Below are 19,469 nucleotides of genomic sequence, written 5' to 3' on the forward strand. Positions count from 1 at the left end.
TACGCTTTCACGTCCTCTACTCGGCTTCTTTACTGCTACCACGACTGGGACTGTGTGCATACAAACTGAAAAGTTTGGGGTGGGAGCACTGGTTAGCCAAGGGGTGGTTGGTGGGGGGGTTCACCCCCCCCCTCCCCGCCGAAAATTTTCAGATTTGCATGTGTATGTATGCACGTACACATACAAACTCACGCAAGAACATTCATAAAGTATGGTTCAACCTCCTTGCTTTCTTTTTTTTTTTTTTTTATTGGCGCCAGTATGCCCTACGGCATAAGTTAAATAAAAGGAAAGAGTTCAGATTCGCTGATAAAGGCCAGGAGCGGTCGATGCAACGGCCCGTGCGTCCAGCGCGTTAAGTCGGGTGGTCGACCGGGGCGGTAGTCAAGGCCTCGTAGGTGGCGGGTGCGAGCCTTGTGAAGGCCCGGACAGGTCCCAAGTAGGTGATCGATCGTTGCCTCTGTCGCTGGAGCAATCCTTGCTTTCTTCACGCCGCGAAAAAAGAAATGCTGACTACGCAACTAGGCGGGAATTTGTCACCTCCTCCTACCCCCTTTGTAGCTACACCGTGCGCGCCATGCAAGTACACGAGAAATACGATGAAATACGAACGATATAACGTAGCTGGGTTGGGAGAGCGAGGGCTTGGAAGGAAGGACGTGACCAAACAGAACACACGCTCAACTTGCAACTGAGTTTATTTTGTCTGTTCTTCTGTTTGGTCTTGTCCTTCCTCCAAGCCTTCGCTCTCCCAACCAAGATATGTTGAACCAACTAGCCCAACGATTAATTATTTTAAATATAACGTAGTTATTGTTATTTGGTTATTGCTATGGCTGATGATGCGTCATGGTCGCCATATTTTTTTTACCGCTCTTCTCGTTTATGTTCTATAAACGTTGATTCCAACGTAAACCGATGTAGGAACTATAAACGTTTGTTTACGCTGGAGCTATAAATTAACGCTTGTAGTTTTGTAAACGTTTTTTTTTTCTCGGATTTGACTGGTTTTGTGTGACCACCAACCATGCACTATTTCCGCTCACTTTCCCGCGCCGGCTGCCCGTGTATGAACGTGCTGATCGTGTGCGTTGATGAGTGACAAGTGACACGCGCAGTGGTTCCACTGCGTTGTTTCTTTCGCCAAAATGGGCGATGTCTTTTGCCTCGTGATATTACAAAACGGTAACCGGCGAAAGCTGAAGCTGGCGACGGGAACCTACGCCGAGTTCCTGGAGAAACTGACGGCAATCGTGGATGTCGATCTCGAAGACACGCTGGTATATTTTCCTTGCTCCCTCTGCATGTTCCAACTGCTGTGACTTGTGGATAGTCGGGGGGGGGGGGTGAACAAAGAGCTTATAGTGAAACGTATGCAGCTTGTATAGGGCCGTATTGTAAGCCACTTGAGCACGTCACCCACACTCGTGTCATCAACTATCATGGTGACCGTAACATTATTTTCAAGCATCGGCGCGGTTTTCGCAAGGGCTACTCGTGCCACACGCAACTTGCCGGATTTATTAACGACATGCACGCACTAATGGACGGGTTTCAAGTTGGTGTAACATTTCTAGATTGGCAGTGTCTATTTCTCCCGGCAGCCGGGAGAATTTCTGAAAAAAATTTCTCCCGGTAGTCACCTCCTATTGGCTTTCCAAAGTCACGTGACAAGGCTGCCGGGAGAACGCCTTTTATATCACCATGCCGGCTGCTGTGAGAAATATTCGGCCTTCACGGTAGCTGAACGCGGATTGCCTCAAAACTGTAGCAAAAGCGTCGTTATTTTACTGGCCGCAGTAGAGCCCATTAATTCCTTACGCAATATCAAATTTTGCCCCGCACCCCACGATCTCCCGGTTAGAGGCTGCAGGAGGTCGATGTCTTAGTAGCATTTTATTCAAAATCACTTCTCACTCCAAGTAAACGAGCGATATCGTGGGCGAAAACGAGCTGTCGCGATCGCTCCATCGGACGATTGGCTCGAGTCAGTACCTGCTGGATAGCACAGTAGCTGCGACATGCGGCCACTCGAAGTTTAAAATCGCGGTACTTGAGAGAAGGTCCGAGCGAGGTCGGGGCAAAATTGGCTGCTTGTGAGGCCACGTATTTTCCGACAATTGGTTTTGGACTGGTAGTGCTTCAGTGCATCGAAAACTTTGCCGACAAGGTTTCCCACGCAGTTTCTTGCCGCCGAATGGTTCTTGCATGATTTTCCCATAAGTGAAAGCAGTTTTCCGCGTTGTATCGCGAGATCTGCGCTTCCATTTCATCAAAAGTGATCATTGAGCGCAAGTTGCACTTTGCCAACACACAATCAGTCTCCTCTTGATTGCATCGGCGAAGCATCCGATAGTCTTGACAGTCCGCGTCACGTAATAGATCATAAAGGCAGTAGTAAAATAGGTGATGAAACGAAGCAGCAAACACTTGTTTCGTACACGTGCGGACGCATGGCCTGGAAATGTACACAATACCAGTTCCTCTGCTTAGAGCATTAACAAACAACCCGCGGGCACACTCGCAGGCAGTTTTCCCGGTAGCTTTGACACGTGACCTTGCAGAGCCAATGGGAGGTGACTGCTGGGAGAAATATTTTTCAGAAATTCTCCCAGCTGCCGGGAGAATAGACACTGCCCTTTTCAAAGGCACCTCATCGCGTTCCACACCGTAGGCTGTTACTGCGCACCTCTGGTGCTGCCACTGATGCACATTTTACTCCCCGATTCGGGCTTTTTAACGATCCAATACGCTGCATGCCGAGGTGTCATGGAAGTAGCAATCGAATTTACGCTTTGATGCCGAAAAAAATAAACAAAAAAGACTTTTTAAAGAAAAAAATATGAAGTGAGTTGACATGATGTAAAGATTGTCCAACAAAAAGTTTTTTTCGTGACTTTAAAGGAGGCGCTGGCGGCAAAAACATGTGTACGGCCACGCGACCGTATTGCTGTATTAATTGAAATATTGTTCGTTTCTTTATATTAAAAGCGTAATTAAACGGGACTCCAAATGAAAACATTGCCGAGGCATCAAATTACAACGTTGGCAATTCAGTTTGAACATCGATTGTCAGTGAGTCGCCACTATTAATGCAGTTGGTTCAGAAACATTTGGACCAGGAAACCATGTGAAGCAAGGGCGTCCGCAGAACTTTTTGCAGGGGGGTGAATTACCAGGGGGGGGGGGCGGGGCCACATTCCAACAAAGGTAGATTTTCTTTCACTGCCGTGACATCACCGGAAGCTTAGTTAATAGTAGTGTGTAACGTGCAAAGTGGCTGGCAATCTGAAGCTGCATAGAAAATATTATCGAAATTCCTTGGGGCGGGCGGGGGGCAGCCGCCGTCCTCGACCCCCTCGGGAAGACCATGGTGTGAGTCCAAATAAAGTGCACTGAAAACAATGAAAAAAAAAACCGGCGATACTTAACTGCTTCACAAATTTGTTGCCCGCAAAATGAAACACTTCTGATAGTAGTGCATATTTGAATATTTGTGAAGTGTTTTCAGAGTCGGAAGGTAGATGTATCGGTGCTTGCTAGCTTAGATGTATGTAGTTGTTCCTTGAACTTTTACTTTTACCAGGTTATCACAATGTTTTACATTGGGCTTTTTTTTCCTAATAGATCAGGTTCGTGCATACGATAGTCTATGTTCTCATGTCTGATGTACCTTGGCGAAAACCAGTTTAGAAATGAAATTCATAATCCATTATGAATCTGTACACATTTAATTCATTCTGAACTGTGACAGTGTGAAGCGAAACTAAGTTTTTGGCAGAATGAGTGTGCGCCTGAACGACTTAAATGCATAGCCTTCTTTCACCAATCAGTAGTGCGGGTCTGGCAAATTTTCGGATTGTTGCTCTAAATAAAAATACTGGTGTCGAGAAACCTAAAACGAGTATTGTGGAGCCTGGGAATGCATCGTATATATTTTTATTACCGCTACCTTAAAAAGACACTTTTGGTTTCGATATCGAGGGGGCGGCTTCTCAGTGATGCTTCATGTCAGTATGACGTCACAGGGATACAGAAACTCGCGACGTACTAGCGGCAAATCCGTCATCTGCTCATGGTGCACATAAACAACGATGAGTGAACTTTCGTCCAATGACCCTGACAGTGATTTCTACGATTTAGGCTGCATGCAGGACGCAGAAGTCGCAAACTCGGGGGAACTGTCTTGACTTGTCGGGATAATGTCCATTGCAGTGGGGCTGGCTTGCAGATTGTCACCGACGAAAACTTCAAAGTCAAATTAAAATAATTTATACGTGTTCTCCGACACCGGTGTGTGGACAGCGTTGACACTGCATACCAAGGAAACAAAAAATGCCCCTTTTGCGATGTCTCAAAATCTTGTCAGTACTCCTTTAACCCATTGGGCTGTCCCATTACACAACAGCAATCATTGTGCGACATGCTTGCATTTCTTAAAACTACGTCCTGATTGTTTTCCTGTCACGAATTCTACGTATGGCTGATGGTGTGCGCACTGTTCATGGACTGGACGTTTTAGTTGCAGATTGTTCAAACGACAGGCACGACAGAGTGTGACAAAAACACACCTTAAACAGTGCGACTGTTCTTTTAATGTAGGGAGGAAAACAAATGCTGCAAATGATTAGACAATGCACTGATTAAAATGCATGATAATGCCCTGTTTCGTGAATTGCTACACATCCCATGCATAGAACTTCCTGGTCTTTTTGAGAAACAAAATGCAATACCTTGTCCCAAGCAGATCCAGATGTTTGACTCTGACCTGGACGACTTTGTGGACCTTGTACCTGAAGACGAAATTCCAAACAAAGCAAAGCTACGTGTCGTCTCGAGGAGTGCTTCAATTCTGTGCACTGCGGCAATGGCTACTGGTGGTCAGAATGCCACACTCAAGTCTCCAATAAATCTGTGAGTGTTATCCAGTATTGGATATTTAATCAAACATCCTATTCAGTCACAGTGTCTCCATCATCGTCATCATTCTCAGCCTATTTGCGTGAGCCCTACCTTGCGTGAGCCGATTCTCATATAGAGATGCAACTGACGTTTGGATAGTTCATATCAGTGACAATAAGAGAGAGAAAGAAATATGTAGGAGGTGAAACTCCTGTTGGAACGGTCGTCCAGATAATGCCACAAAAATAGAATGCGCTGACGGAGGCACTTCAACTGCCAGCGCCTTGCAGCGCGGAGCCGCAACCATGGTGCATGAAATAAAAAAACGAAAAACAAAACGTGACGGTTGGATGAGCCAGCTTTAGGTGAACGCATGCACTTTTTGGCAGCGTTCGTGGACGAACAGCACCATTCCCGTCAGCGGAAATGTAATTTCTTATTTTTTTTTTTCCGTTATTAAATTTTTTGTTGTGTCAGTTTCTGCGAGCTTACGCAAGGAGTCTGCAGCGACGGAGCAAGAAATGAACACGGCCAAACACGCTCCGCATCCACGCTCCGTGTCACTGTGGCGGAACGGGAGCAACACACGCGACTGGTTCCCTTGGCAACCGAAATTGCAATTGCCTTGTCTGCCGCCAACATGATGTGGCTCTCCGAGAGCGTGACATTATCTGGTCGCCTGAAATAGCAGAGTTACACCTTCACATGTTTCTTGCTCCATGTAGTAAGCTAAAATAAAATGCTCACACAGCATTTGATGTAAGGGCCACTCAACGACATTCTGATGCGCTTTAGGGCAGAAAATGATATCCTACATCTCGACGAGGCACGACCACTCCAAGAAAGTACACGCATACAGTTGCAACGCAAATCATTTTTTCCAGGTCTTTTTCCACAAACTGTACGAGATTGGAACCTGTTACCGGAAGACTACGTTTCTGTACCTGATAATCATAATTTTTATTCCCGATTGTGTTTACAATAATGTATAATTGTGCTAGTTTTTATTTCAACTTTCTGTTACCTTTGACCATGCTAACCTATGGTCCTTTCACCTTGTTTATCTTGATGTTAACCTTGTTTCATATATTTTTTGTTGCTTTTCACTGTAGAACATGTAGCACAGATGTCTCCCCTGCAATAACGCCTTTGAGGCAACGCAGGTATCCTGTAAATAAATAAATAAATAAATAGCTGTATGTTAGAGGGGCGCACGTTTGTCAAGAGGTTGGGCATGTTGCTCTGCATCACTGCTGTTAATTGATGTACTTTCTGCGATCAGAACGCCCCCAGCTCAATCATGGCCACCAATTTGTACAAAAATATTTTCATTCGTTTTATGTTGCAGCACATCATCAAAAGAGATCAGTATGAGCAATTTATTCGTAATTGTAATAGACCCTTTCCATAATTTAAAACTAGCTTTCCTGTGAGGCAGTTACCCAACTGTGGCAGCTTATTGCGAGCACGGTGTTCAAGCGCAGTTTGCTTGCACTATCACATGAAAAATGAAGAGTAAGCTCTCTTGAAATAAATATGCGTAATAGACAAGCCCTAGCACCTCCAACTGTAATCTCGTCTCCACTCGAAGCATGATAGCTACCACCATTAGTAGGGTGTCTATGCAGCACAGGTAAGCGCACTTGAGAATTATGAAAAGGGTATGTTACCAAGGCTGGCCTGATCAGGCTTAAATATTGAAGCTACAGGATCACTTTTTTTCCGACAGCGTTTAGAATGTGTTTTCAGTGATGTGTACAAATGTGGAGGCTGCACGACATAACTGCAGGGAACGCGAGCGCTTGAACTGTCTGCATTGTCATATTGTGTCTGTGTGAGCACACACACGCTGCCAGTGCAAGTGGAGGGTTAGGAAGTATCCAGATACCTTCTCACCGGCAACAATCAGTGAAGGGCATTCAATTTGTTGGCAAAATTGATGAAACAAATGGACACATTGCTCACTTGGCTCTGCTGTAGCTAGGGTAGTATTACGGCTTCTGCTGCTGACACGAGTGATGTGCACAGTACACTCACTATACTCACTATCTCACAAGTTGGTTGCGAGAGGGTGGATACTATGAGGCATAGGCAAACCACATGCCCGCGCAGCAAAACATATTTCTACGTGTATATGGAAATATTAGTCGAAATCAAGAAAAAGAAATGGGAATGGGCAGGCCATCTAGCGAAAAGGCAAGATAACCGCTGGTCATTTAGAGTAACTCCAACGCTGATGACTGGGCTAGCTGTTACGAATTCATTATTATGAAAACGGTGAGATGAAAAAAGTGACAAAACGACTGAAAAAAAAACAAACACAAGTGCTTCTATTCGTGTGTTTTTCAGCCTTTTCATCTCTTTCCTTCATGCCGTTTTCATAATAATGTAGCTAATACCACTTTGAACTCCAACAGTGAGCATAAAATCTGGACAAAATACACAGTCAATTTATTTGATATCAGTTCTGCAGTAATTGGCCTTATATACCTATATTGCAATTTATTGTCATTGTCCTGTTGAGAACTGTCAAATATATGCACCGCTATATTTGTAGAATCCGCTAGTATCAAGCTACTTTTTGGCCCTGTAGCACATATTGTGAAAAAATTTCAAAGCATGTTTTCTCTTACATTCTGTGTGTATAAACAGTATGAACGTGTAATGTTAGATGTTTCAAATGAATACTTGTCAAGCATTTTTAGCTGAGAAAGCTCAAAGTGCTGAAGCAGTGTTACAGAAATATAAATATAGTAAAATTGCAAATGATGTATTACACACTTATAGATATAACAGCCACTTTTTCTCATTCAGTGCCATATAATGTTGCTAAGTGCATTGTGGCTTATTCTTTCAACCCGGAAGCAAGGAGTTGTTCTTGGGGAAAAAAATTATGTCAGGAGCTCGGCACATAATGAATGAATAAACTTTATTAAGTCCGGCAGTTTCCTTTGGGCGAGGCGGGGGGAAGAGGGGATTAACTCCTGTCCCGTCCCACCCTCCGTCGTTGATGATGGCGTTAGGTGACGGCTCGAAGTTCTTGTACCCAGGTGGCATCTTCGGCTTGCCGGATGGCCCAGTGTTGGTTGGTCAGCACATAAACGGAAATTTAATTGGCTATTTAACCAGATTACGCAAACAGACACAACTGAATGCATGATGTCATTACTGCGACAGATGAGATTGAAAAAAACTATTGGAAATGAGTGGGATCAATGTTAGCAAAAATTAACTGTACTTATATTACGGAAGAGGTCGTGTGACAACCACCAACTAATTCGCTGCGGCTGCTACCCCGACAGCCGCCAGCGCACGTTTTCCCGTCTCCGCCCCGGGCGCCCCAGCGGCCGCAACTGCAACTATTGCCGACACGCACTCTCCCCACAGAAAGCCGGCTGACGCAGCAGGCCGTACCGTGCACTTTTTCATCCAGCGGCCGTGGGAGTACCGACACAAAATTTTGAAGGCGAGATAACTTATGGGATAGATTTGTGTGGACACACGCATCATCTATGAAATATCAATGGATAATGTAGCCTAGAACATATTTAAAATCAATTTGAAAGTGCATGCACATGTGAAACCACTGCACACGAAACGCTTTTGGTTTCGTGTAAACAATCAACTGCCACCTGCGTCATGAGTTTGGGTTGGCTGCCACGATCATTGCAAGCGCTCTCCCCTAGCAGACATTTTCAATGGACTGAGGGAGTACAAAGGCTGATGTCCTTGCCTCGGCAGTACATTTCTGGGGGGTCATGCATATTTACAACATCTCGTAGGGGATTATACAGCACCCAGAAAGCCTTTGTTCAAAAGAGTTGTCAATGCGGTGCTCATGCGCACGCAGTTTTGTGTGCTCATGTAGGCAGCTATGTTTACATAAAAACCACTCTGGGTCCCGCCTCACAAGGCGCTCTGTGAACCTGAAACTGCGACAGTGCGCTATAAAACCATCTCCAAATAATTGACCGTCGCGTGCTCGAGTAAATTAGCTTTTCAGCCGTGATAAGCGGGTCATTAGATACTTATTGCAACAGAAAAAAACAAGAAGCGAAATTTTTGTGTCATTGCTCCTTTAAATGGGTAGGTGAGATTAAGAAGTTTGTTGGGATAATGTGGCCACACAGAAAGCACAGGACTGGTTTAATTGAAGATACATGGGAGAGGCCATTGCCCTGCACTGGGCATAGGATGATGATATGTAATTGCCTTATAATTAGCAAGGTTGAAACAACTGCTTTTCCCAGGCAGCACGGCCGGCATTGGACCAATCTCGGAACTAGGTTGGTAAACATTGGCAGAAATATTGGTCCTGCGTTGGCTTTTGAGGGTTTGCTACACCTAAATGTGCATTGGTCCAATATTGGATGCCAATGATTTCCCAATAATGGCAAAGATGGCTGTAGCCAACATTGTCCGTCCAACATATCGCCAATAATGGCAAGGATGGCTGTAGCCAACATTGTCCGTCGTACGTATCGCCAACATTGTATAAATATTGGCAGCTCCAATATTTTTTGCCAGCATTTATCGTTGGCTGCACCATCATTCTTTCATTTCCAGCATTTAACGCTGGTTCTTGCCAGCCTTTTCGTTAGCTATGTCAATATCTTTACGGCATTTTCCACTGAATGTGTAGTTTAACGTGAGGTAGATTTTTGTGCACGTAAATAAATGCATGTTGCCCACGCTGTTGCTTTTAGGCAAGCAGCAGGGATAATCAGTGTACAAAAACCGAGAGTACACACGTTTATTCTGCATGTATACATATGGCAAAGATACTGCAAGTTTTGAAAATAATTTCGCATTTCGCGCTTTGTTCTGCTGACCGCTTGCTGGCAGATAACAGCTGCACAGAACCTACACTAATTACCTTCAATAACGTCCTTATATTAGAAATCGGGGAAACGGGACCACTCACAAACACACACAGCCTCCCTAGGTGTTAGCGCTTATTTGATTTGTCAATTCACCGAAGGTTCAAAAGGAAGTGAGTGAAAAGTGAAGCGTGATACAAAATGAAATAAATGAACATCTACACGTGAACAGACATTCGATACAGCCAAGATCCATAACCACCTTGAACTAACAGAAAGTTCATCGCCTATTTATTAATTAAAAGGTGACTGCGGCAAGAGCTTGAAAGTCTGCGACAACTTCACAACTAATAAAAATTTGTGTGTTACAAATCCATCATTCTTTGCGCGAATCGAGCGGCGAAGGGCAAATGAAAAACAACGGGTGTTCAGCTGACGCACTACAACTCGAGAAAAGAACAAAATAGCACATGCAAATGCTGACAACATCGCTAAGGGCGAGAACTTAACGAACCTACTTAGAAGCGCACAATAAAGCCCACCACATGGTATTCACAAACTAACAAATTTTTAAAAATTACGCGGTAATGTAGACAATAATAAACGCAGCACACATTTCACTTACGAAAAACACGGAAAGTAACATGCGACGAAGGAAAAAAACGACTTAACTGAACGCGATGCGAACACAAAAATCCGGCGGAAAGTTTGCGAGTTGTCAGAACACATCGGCGCTCATCTGCGGATCGCTCTTCAAAAGTCAAAACAGTCGGGTCCTATGAAGAACAGGGCAGCTGCCTTCTCACTGTGGCATCGCCGTCGAATCTCTGTATCCGTAGAATCATGGCATCCTGTCTCGGTATCCGACTCCGTTTTTTCCCGATGACTCTTGACTGAATACTGAGGGCCGGGCGCCCACCGATGCCGGGAGCCCGAACGAGGGAAAGTAACCGCCACCGATTGAAAAAGAATAGCCGCCTGGCAGAAGGGGCCGAAGCGCGTACGCATCATCCGAGGTGCCGTCGTCTCCCGCCATCTCCCTCAACCCCCCCTCCCCTCGTTTTCAACGGCATTGAAAGCAAGGAGCCCTGTTTGAACCATCGTGGGCGGAGCAGCCGTCAAGTGACAAGTGTTTTATGACCAGCGACCACCGCGCTGCTTCTCCGGCCTCCCGATCACCGAGAACATTTATTCAAAGTGAACACGTCTGGTTGTGTGAAGCGTTGAAAGTGCAAACATAACTCATCGATCATTTAAAGATTCCGCGGGCGATACCGTAGTCTTGGACAGCACGTCGCTGTAGCGCGCACACAAAGAAGTTACAATCCTGTAATCCAACCAGTCGTGTAGTAAACGCGAAAATACGTGGCGTGGTTGAAGTCACATGAAATGTTTTGATTGTTTGCCGCTAATAAAGCCGTGAGAATAATTTCGGTGCGTGTGCGGTGCGCAGAAGGCGCACCAGCGCAGAGGCCCATTGCGAAGCAGACAACTTCTATTCTACTCGATTAACTCATCAACACTATATACAGCTTCAATCAATGTAAAAGCAGGGTTTTTTTGGTTGTTTTTATACAGTTGCGATGTATACGCTGGCTGTATCACACAGTTAACGTTAACTTTCAACAAGCATTGCAAAGTGAGATTTTGTTTTCTGTTTCCTTTCTCATAGATGTATTTCCAACAGCGCGCAAAACTCAGTTGAGAACTTGGTACTTATTTTACATTGCTCAACATCTGTAAAAACGAATTTTCTCCAACTATTTAGCATACATTTCGTGCCACACTAAATGCCAACTTAAAAATCAAGACCCTGAATGCGCCATTGTTCCCTTTCTTATAGATTGTAATTTGCAGTTTGGTTTGTTGGCTGACAATGATGGACTGTTTTTGCCATCTTTATACAGTAAAAGCTTGTTACATCCACACTTATTAATTCGGAAAGTTGGATAATTAGGACGCCGTTCTCTGGTCCCTGCAAGCATGTGTATTGTTTAACGGCATCACACGTTAATTCAGCCATATCTGTCCGCAACCAGGTTAATTCGGACGAACCTCTTAGTAGGGTGGGGGGCGGTGCAACGAACCTTTTCCCCCCCCTATTGGGGAACCCAGCGCATGCCTATGGTGATAAGTAACCAGAAATCTTCTTTGAGGTGCACTGGATGCCGGACAAAGTGATTTTCATAATAGGCGGTGGCATGCAGGTGGTGGCTCGATTCGGGCTAACCTTCACTCAGTGATGGTAAAAGGGGAAAAAAACATTCTTGCCGATAAATCATGCGTATGCTTGCCAGTGTTTAATACATTGGAGCGACAACGTGTAAGTCTGGACAATATTGTCTGGCGCGTAGCATTGGCCGTCCAATGTTGTTTAACCAATCAGATTGACTGGACAATATATCCAATCTACTGCCATTACTTAACCAATATAGTTTTACCAACGGATAAGCTGGCCCAATATTGCCATCCATACGGCCTGGTTCTGCCAATATCGTATGTACATCGGCAACCATGGGCCGTTGCCAACCTCAAAGAATGGCACGACCAATATTTTATGTTGGCTGGCAAATATGGACCATAATTGGCATCCTTGTAGACTGGCTTGCCAACATTGGTTTTATAGTGGTTTGTATGGGCCATCATTTGGCCATGGTTTGCCAACGTATAAACAATATTGGGCCAATGTGCTGTGCTGCCTGGGTTGTTTGGCATGTGCTACATCACAGCAATGCATGATACGCTAATCACGCCTTGCATCTAAGTCTTATGCTTTTAATTGTATCAGTAACCGCTGGTAATTGTGGTAGCAAAGCAACATGGGTAGCACCCATGCAGATGTGACCGCCTGTTTCAATCTGAACTCGCGCTTGCTACTTGCCCACTCTCTTCACACCAATAAATAAACAGTGAAACCGGCTCGCTTTACATCATCTCAAGCTGAGGACGGGTATGATTTGTCCTTGTTATTGAGATCAGCTGTTTTCTCAGATATGCCTCTAAGCCTTGTCCCCGAGAACTTGAGAGAACATTGAAACATTGCAAGATAATCACGAATATATTGCTGTTGAAATGTCAGGACACGAATATAAAGCAAGCACAAGTGTTTGTTTAGAACTTACGTGCTACGCAGCACACGATGACTTGATAAATTCTAGGAAGGCGTCAGCTGCAAATGAGTGCCACCTTGCTGCTTTGTTCCGACGCTGCCATGCGCTCACTTTAATTGCCCAACATGTGCACGCAGATGCTTTGGGGACGCCAAACGAAAGATGGGGTGCAGATAAATACATCACGAGGGATACGCGCTCTTTTTATTGACCACGTAGCCTTCACAGTGTTGCAACCAACGTGTGAGATGGAGTGTAGTCCATTAAATTGGGTTTAATGGCACAAAAGTGGCACAGGCCATGTTCTGCCAGGCACTGCATGCACGCTTGTCCGTGCTGCAAAACTCTGGGCAGAATACGTCATGTGTGTGCTCATCTAAGTGAAATGGAGAGTAAACGTCTTTCCTAAATACAGTGGACTCTCAGTAAACAGAAATTTTTTGAATCGAACTGCTGCTTGAATGGAACAGCTGCCTCTAATATGGTTGGTTTTGTACTTGGATTCTGCACCCTTGTTCATCTTTCAGTAAATGGAACTCCTGTTAAACGGAACGCATTTTCCTGGTCCCTTCAAGTTCCGTTTAACGAGAGCCTACTGTACTGACCTTTTCCGGCCACAGACATTATACAGTGGCCACGGTTTTCGCTTAGTCTCGCCTCATGTACCTTTGAGACGTGACGCTCCTTATTGCACCATGTGTCTGGCGTGTTTTCAGTGCGATGCCCATCTGTTTTATTACAAGCTTCACCTTTGGGCAAAACTGACAATTCATCTTTTGAAGTGTTTACTATAGAAAGGTCATCACTGTAACAGAGCTTGTAAATTCTGAAAATGTGAGCTGCAAGTGTTTTACTGTGCTGATTGCTTGCCCTTGAATAGATTTTTGTGTGTTCTGCCAGATCACTGTCAGTCTTATTAGTCGTAGCATTCGCACATGAACTTTTATGCTCCATTGCCCAGTCAAGTTGCGTTTTTGTAAGTTTATCTGGCATGTGTCGAGATACGTTTTCCTATTTTGATCTATCTCCTGCATGTTGTGCTTTATCAAACACGAGTTGAGACATTTTAGTAGTATTTTCACTAAATCCTCAGAGGCTCTGTAAGAGCCTGTATGCAGTAATTCTTGCTCGCTGTTAACTATTGGTGAGATAAAGTAATACATTCATCAGTCCTATAATTCAAGTTTTGCCTTAACGTGGAAAGAATTGCAGTATGGTTGTCAAGCTTTCTGCAGAGCAGTTGAATATCAGATTTAATGTGTAAAAGCTGCAGTTTATATTGCAGAACAGGGCTTTTGTTTCTAAACCAGAAAAATTTATTTTGACTTTTGCAGTTGTGCAATCCAGCCAGCTTCAGTCCAAGAACAAGGGGAAGTTTCGTTGCAAGCATGTGACATCGGAATTCAAGAGGCCGGCAGCGATACACTGGAGACGTCTCAAGCTGTGCTGTAAGCTGACCATACATTAAAAATTTCACTGTTTCTCTACAGTTACAGGCGAGTTTGCAGCAAGAAATAGTGTACCTAGTATATGTAACAGTGCATTTGCATCTGCTACCGTGATCCGCCACGTTGGTCTAGTGGTTATGGCGCTCGGCTGCTGACCTGAAGGTCGCGGGATTGAATCCCGGCCGCGGCGGCTACATTTTCGATGGAGGCGAAAATGTTTGAGGCCCGTGTACTTAGATTTAGGTGCACATTAAAGAACCCCAAGTGGTCAAAATTTCCGGAGTCTTCCACTGCGCCGTCCCTCCCTCATAATCATATCATGGTTTTGGGACGTTAAAACCCAACAATTATTATCCGCAACCGCACTGCTTACCCGTATCTTTTGGTGATTGGTATATTGGATACAGACATGTATCCAATTCTTAAAAAATATCGCTCTTTCTTTATAGTTGTAAACATGTCTGTGGTAAGAAATAGTGTACCTTGTGTGTGTAGCAGCACAGTCGAACATGCAGCTGCACTGATATACTGTGCCTGTGCTGGTTACCGTGTTAAAGACATGCAGAGATTTTATTCTTAAAACTTATAGTGCAGCATTTGCAAAATAAGTGGCTTTTCATTTTCAATTCTATACTCGGGCATTGATGTCATTGGCTGAAGCCTTTTTAAAGCAGGTTTTTGGAGCAGCCAAAAACGTATTTTGGCGCAGGGAAAAAGGACCTTGGTGCCACCAAAAGTGCATTTTATAACAGGGAAAAAGGCTTCTGGAGCACCTAAAGGCTCATTACTGAGTGGAAAAATTGAATTTGTGAGAACTAAAACAGCTAAATAAGGTGGAACTCGGCAGCATTACGTAACATTACATGCACATACAGCTAAGACCACCGGCAACATAACCATTTACAGTGCAGGACTGGCTACACTGCGGTCTTTTCTTATTCCTCTTTATCCTCCTATGGAACTCCATGTATACACATACAGCTTATTGTGCAGCCCCCCGAGATGAAAGACCAGTTATAATGCAGTTCAGAGACACGAGGTAGTGCACTTTTCAATGGAGGTGTGCCAGCTGAAAAGAGAGTTACGAGAGAGGACAGGATGCTGAGCGAACCGACGCGGAGTGGAGGTGGAATAGAGGGAAAAAAGAAAGGCTGTGTAGCGGGCGTGCGGGCGCGCTGTGTGAGGAAGGGTTGTCCAGTTGCCGGAGAAGCCTCTGCTCCGGCCATTTGTCATCCATTCCGTGTGCGCGCTCCCCACTGAACGGGCATTCGCGTCAAGTGCACGGTGCCGCTGTGACTTTTTGGTTTTTGTCTGGAAAGCAATTACGTCGTCGTAGAGTGCAGAATTCCGCCTTCAGTGTAGGTTGTGTTCTGCAATGTAAAGGCTTTGCAGTGCGGGCTTTTGCAGTTGCCACTAGCAGATGGACTTGAAAGCTGGGCAAGCTTATTATGCAGGATGGTGCAGAATAATTTCAGCTGTTCTCCCGACCGCGAATTCAAAGTTGGTTTCACGCATGCTGCCCTTGGTTCAGGTAACGAGTGCAATCTCTTTTATGCCCAATCTCATGTTGTCTAGGGCGAGCTTCCCACAACAGCATGTCAAGTTGCCAACTCGCAGCAAGGCCTAACGAGCGCTAACCACCTCATCTGTAGGGAACTTGGATGTGCAATTTGGTGCCGAGTCAATGAAACGCTTTGCAGTGATTACTTACATTCTGAAAGGGGCGACGTCGACGAAAACGAGAGCTTGCATGTGCTACACTCGAGTGATGGTTCACGGTTGCCACTGCTTTTGGCGTCGCGCCTGGGAAATTGAAAGCATGTGGAACTTCAGTTGCCATTCTGCAAGGAAGTCCAACGCATAAATCAGGAGTCTGAAAAGTTAGTCGGCAACTTTCTGATACAGTGCTTTTTTGTGTGTGTGTTCGTTTTGTCGGCACCGCGGGTCTGCTTATGTTAACCTTTCAACATTTGCAAGTTTAAGCAAATGCGAATTGACATGCCAGTCACATGACTCAATTCTCAGAATGTCATGACTGCCTGTTCGTCACACTTTGCACGTGTGCAGCCTTTGAAAAATGGTGTTTTGGTTATAGTGCGGATACTCGCTCCTCCGACGACTTACGTTATAAATGTTAAAGAGAAGGCATGCAAACATGGACACGAGAGAAGTCAAGACACTACAAACACAGACTAACAATTGCAAAGGTGCACAACGGCAGAAAAGAAAGAAGGCACAAAATTTGTCTCCGCATGCCCATGCAATAGGCAAACCTATCAATCCGGCACACGTGGTGGTCTACGTGAGAGATAACTATTCAGACACTTGTGGGGTGACTTTGTACGCGTTGTTAAAACGAACGGAGGCAGTCTGTTCCATCCAGTCGCACGCGATTGGTCAATGCAGGGCCGTGACGTCTGTTGCGGTTCACATTGGCCATTCGCGTGCGGCTGGATGTAACGGACCACCTCCGTCCGTTTTAAGAACGCGTACAAAATCGCGCCATTGATTTCTTCTTTATGCAGGTTAATCGATGGTTGGCTCACACATGCGCTACCACTATTATCGATATGTCAGGCCTCAACTCGTTAAACGCGTTTCTTCATTCCTGTGCCAGTACAAAATCGTGCATTCATCGAATTTTGGTGTGCACTTACACTCTCAATAACGTAAAGATATTTACAAAATCGCCATTCATCGAATTTGGCGTGCACTGACACAGGAATGAAGAAACGCGTTTAATGTTTGAGGCCTGGCATATCGATAATAGTGGTAGAGCATTCGTCAGCCATTCATCGATTAACCTGCATAAAGAAGAAATCAAGTGTCTGAATAGTTATCTCTCACATAGACCACCACGCATGCCAAATTGACAGGTTCGCCTATTGTATGGGCATGCGCAGATAAGTTTTCGTGCCTTCTTTCTTTACCGCCGCTGTGCGTCTTTGCAGTTGTTAGCCGGCGTTTGTGGCGTCTTGACTTCTCTCTTGTGTTCGTTGTTGCACGCCCTGTCTCTTTAACATGAATACTTACCAACTAGCTCAGCTCTCTGTTATTTAATGGACAAGTGATAAAAGTTGTGCAAAAATTGAGATCACACAAGCTATCGATTGGGCTGAAAATCTCGGCAGCAAAAGTTTTCTTCTGTATCACTTTTTAAAAAAATTCGAAAGCTCAGTTGTATGAACTGCACAGACAGTGTTTGTCCGTAGTCCGAGAGCATCTTTCAGCTCAAGAACTCACTATCTTTGATGATTGTTGAATTCTGTGCCTGTGCTCTTTTTGTGGATAATTGACTCGCGTGCCCGTCTTGTTATGCAGGACCGTGACGCGAATTGAAGACACACCGTATGCAGTTCTGTCCTACAGGCAAGTGAGCGGCAGTGACGAGATGCAAGTTGATGACACTGCCATCAGTCACACGTCAATGCACAACAGCGATGACTCTCTCAAGTTCGTGCTGCCTCCATCCTTCGGCGTCTGGTGCGACACATTTTTGCAAAGCAAGCGGCCAGTCACTGCAAAAGTCAAGACGCACATCATCTCTGTTCTCTTCAAGGCTTGCTACGGAGTGACTCCGTGAGTGTGCTAGTTTTGCACCATTTTTCTGCAGGGTCTGCATTATCAAGTGTCCGAAAAAAATTGCCTTTTCACTGATGTATAAGTATTCTTCCGTTACATGTAACATTCATTGACTAGGTTCAGCTAGAGGGACTAATGCGGCTAATAGATCAAGTAGTGTTTGCTCAAACGGATTATTGATGTCGTGCATTGCACAGAGGTCTATATAAATCCTTTTTGCAGATATCCAACACCGAGGCTGTACAACAAAGTACTTGACTCGCTGGTGGCAAAGTACCCACACGTGATGGAAGGAAAGTACAACAGGGTAAGGTGATATCCTCATGCAGAAAATTCAGCAATATAAGACAGCACGAGCTTATAACATCTTTGTACATTTGAAAACTGCAACTTTTTGCCCGTGTTACGTAATTTTGTAAAGTGCTGAGAACAACACCAAATGGCCAGTTATGAATGAATGAATGTTCTTTATTGCTCACTTATCTTGTACAAAGTATGCACAAACTGTACGGTCCCATAGCCAAAGGCTAGTGCGGGTCCCATTTAAAAATATACATAACAGAAGCTGTAATAATTCTACAAGTAAACAGAAATAGAAAATGAAATTTGATATCATGCAAGAAATAGCGTTTGGCTACTAACAAGAGTAAAATGAATTCGATTAAACAAAGGAAAAAAGAAATATCATGACTTGTAGTAATGGAATGGAAAAAACTTTATTTCGTATCCGACGTGTTTGTGGGCTGGGCTCCCGCCTAGGTGTCGGCTAGAAGGTCTTGCCTCCTAGCGGCTTCCTCGGCCCGCTGGATTGCCCAGAGCTGATCGTCCAGAGCTGAGCTGAGCAGCGCGGCCCGCCAACGCGCGCGGAGGCTGTCGGTGGAGGCCGCGTTCTCATCACTGTGTATTAATCCCTGGCATTCCCACAGGATATGTTCTAAGGTAGCTCGTGCTTCGCAATCTTTGCACTGATCGGTCGTGTATATATCTGGATATATAACATGTAGTAGCGCGGGATTCTTATATGACCTGGTTTGTAACTGTCGCCATTGGACAGACTGCGACCTATTGAGTTTAAGGTGAGGTGGTGGGTAAACGCGCCTCTGCAGTTTATAGTGTTTAGTAATGTCATTGAATGTAGTCATTCGGTCCTCCCACTCCCACACATCAGAAGACTCTGACGAGGGACCAACGTCTGTCATAGCCCGGAAAGTGAGTCCTCGAGCTACGTTGTGTGCAGCCTCGTTAGGGTTGACCTCTCCCGTTGGGTCGGGTGTGTGGGCTGGGAACCATAGAATGTAGACACATCTGTCGTCTTGGGTTGTTTTGCCTGTTCTAAGAATACGCAGTGCCTCAGGGGAGATTCTGCCATTTGCAAAGTTGCGAACTGCCGTTTGTGAATCGCTAATTATATAATAGGCGTCAGTTTGGGCTATGGCCATAGCTATAGCTGTCTCCTCCGCCGTTTCAATGAGTGTCGTGTTTATTGTCAGACTTGTGCTGCATTGTTTATTGTGATTAACCACTGCTGCGACAAAACAGCGTTTTTGTTTGTAACGAGCGGCATCTACGAAGACCGCTTCTTTGTTCTTTCCGAAGCTCTTTATCAT

General features: G+C 44.8%; 1 protein-coding gene across 1 annotated transcript; it reads left to right on the forward strand.

Moving 5' to 3' along the window:
* The first annotated feature begins 1,097 nt into the window (after positions 1-1,097).
* Positions 1,098-18,684, forward strand: LOC119403288 (uncharacterized). Its single transcript, XM_049418258.1, has 6 exons — positions 1,098-1,280; positions 4,748-4,914; positions 14,167-14,280; positions 17,602-17,859; positions 18,085-18,169; positions 18,622-18,684. Exons 1-6 carry the CDS (start codon positions 1,149-1,151, stop codon positions 18,682-18,684), a joined length of 819 nt encoding a protein of 272 aa, XP_049274215.1. The 5' UTR covers positions 1,098-1,148.
* Positions 18,685-19,469: the final 785 nt, after the last annotated feature.

Source organism: Rhipicephalus sanguineus, chromosome 8 (assembly GCF_013339695.2).
Source record: "Rhipicephalus sanguineus isolate Rsan-2018 chromosome 8, BIME_Rsan_1.4, whole genome shotgun sequence".
NCBI classification, from domain to species: Eukaryota; Metazoa; Arthropoda; class Arachnida; order Ixodida; family Ixodidae; genus Rhipicephalus; species Rhipicephalus sanguineus.

Bases quoted from the DNA above. Each gene is read 5' to 3' on its own strand.
- LOC119403288 (XM_049418258.1), top strand. From the start codon at position 1,149: ATGGGCGATGTCTTTTGCCTCGTGATATTACAAAACGGTAACCGGCGA. The intron at 1,281-4,747 runs GTATATTTTCCT...TGTCCCAAGCAG, and splicing joins TCGATCTCGAAGACACGCTG to ATCCAGATGTTTGACTCTGA. The intron at 4,915-14,166 runs GTGAGTGTTATC...TGACTTTTGCAG, and splicing joins CTCAAGTCTCCAATAAATCT to TTGTGCAATCCAGCCAGCTT.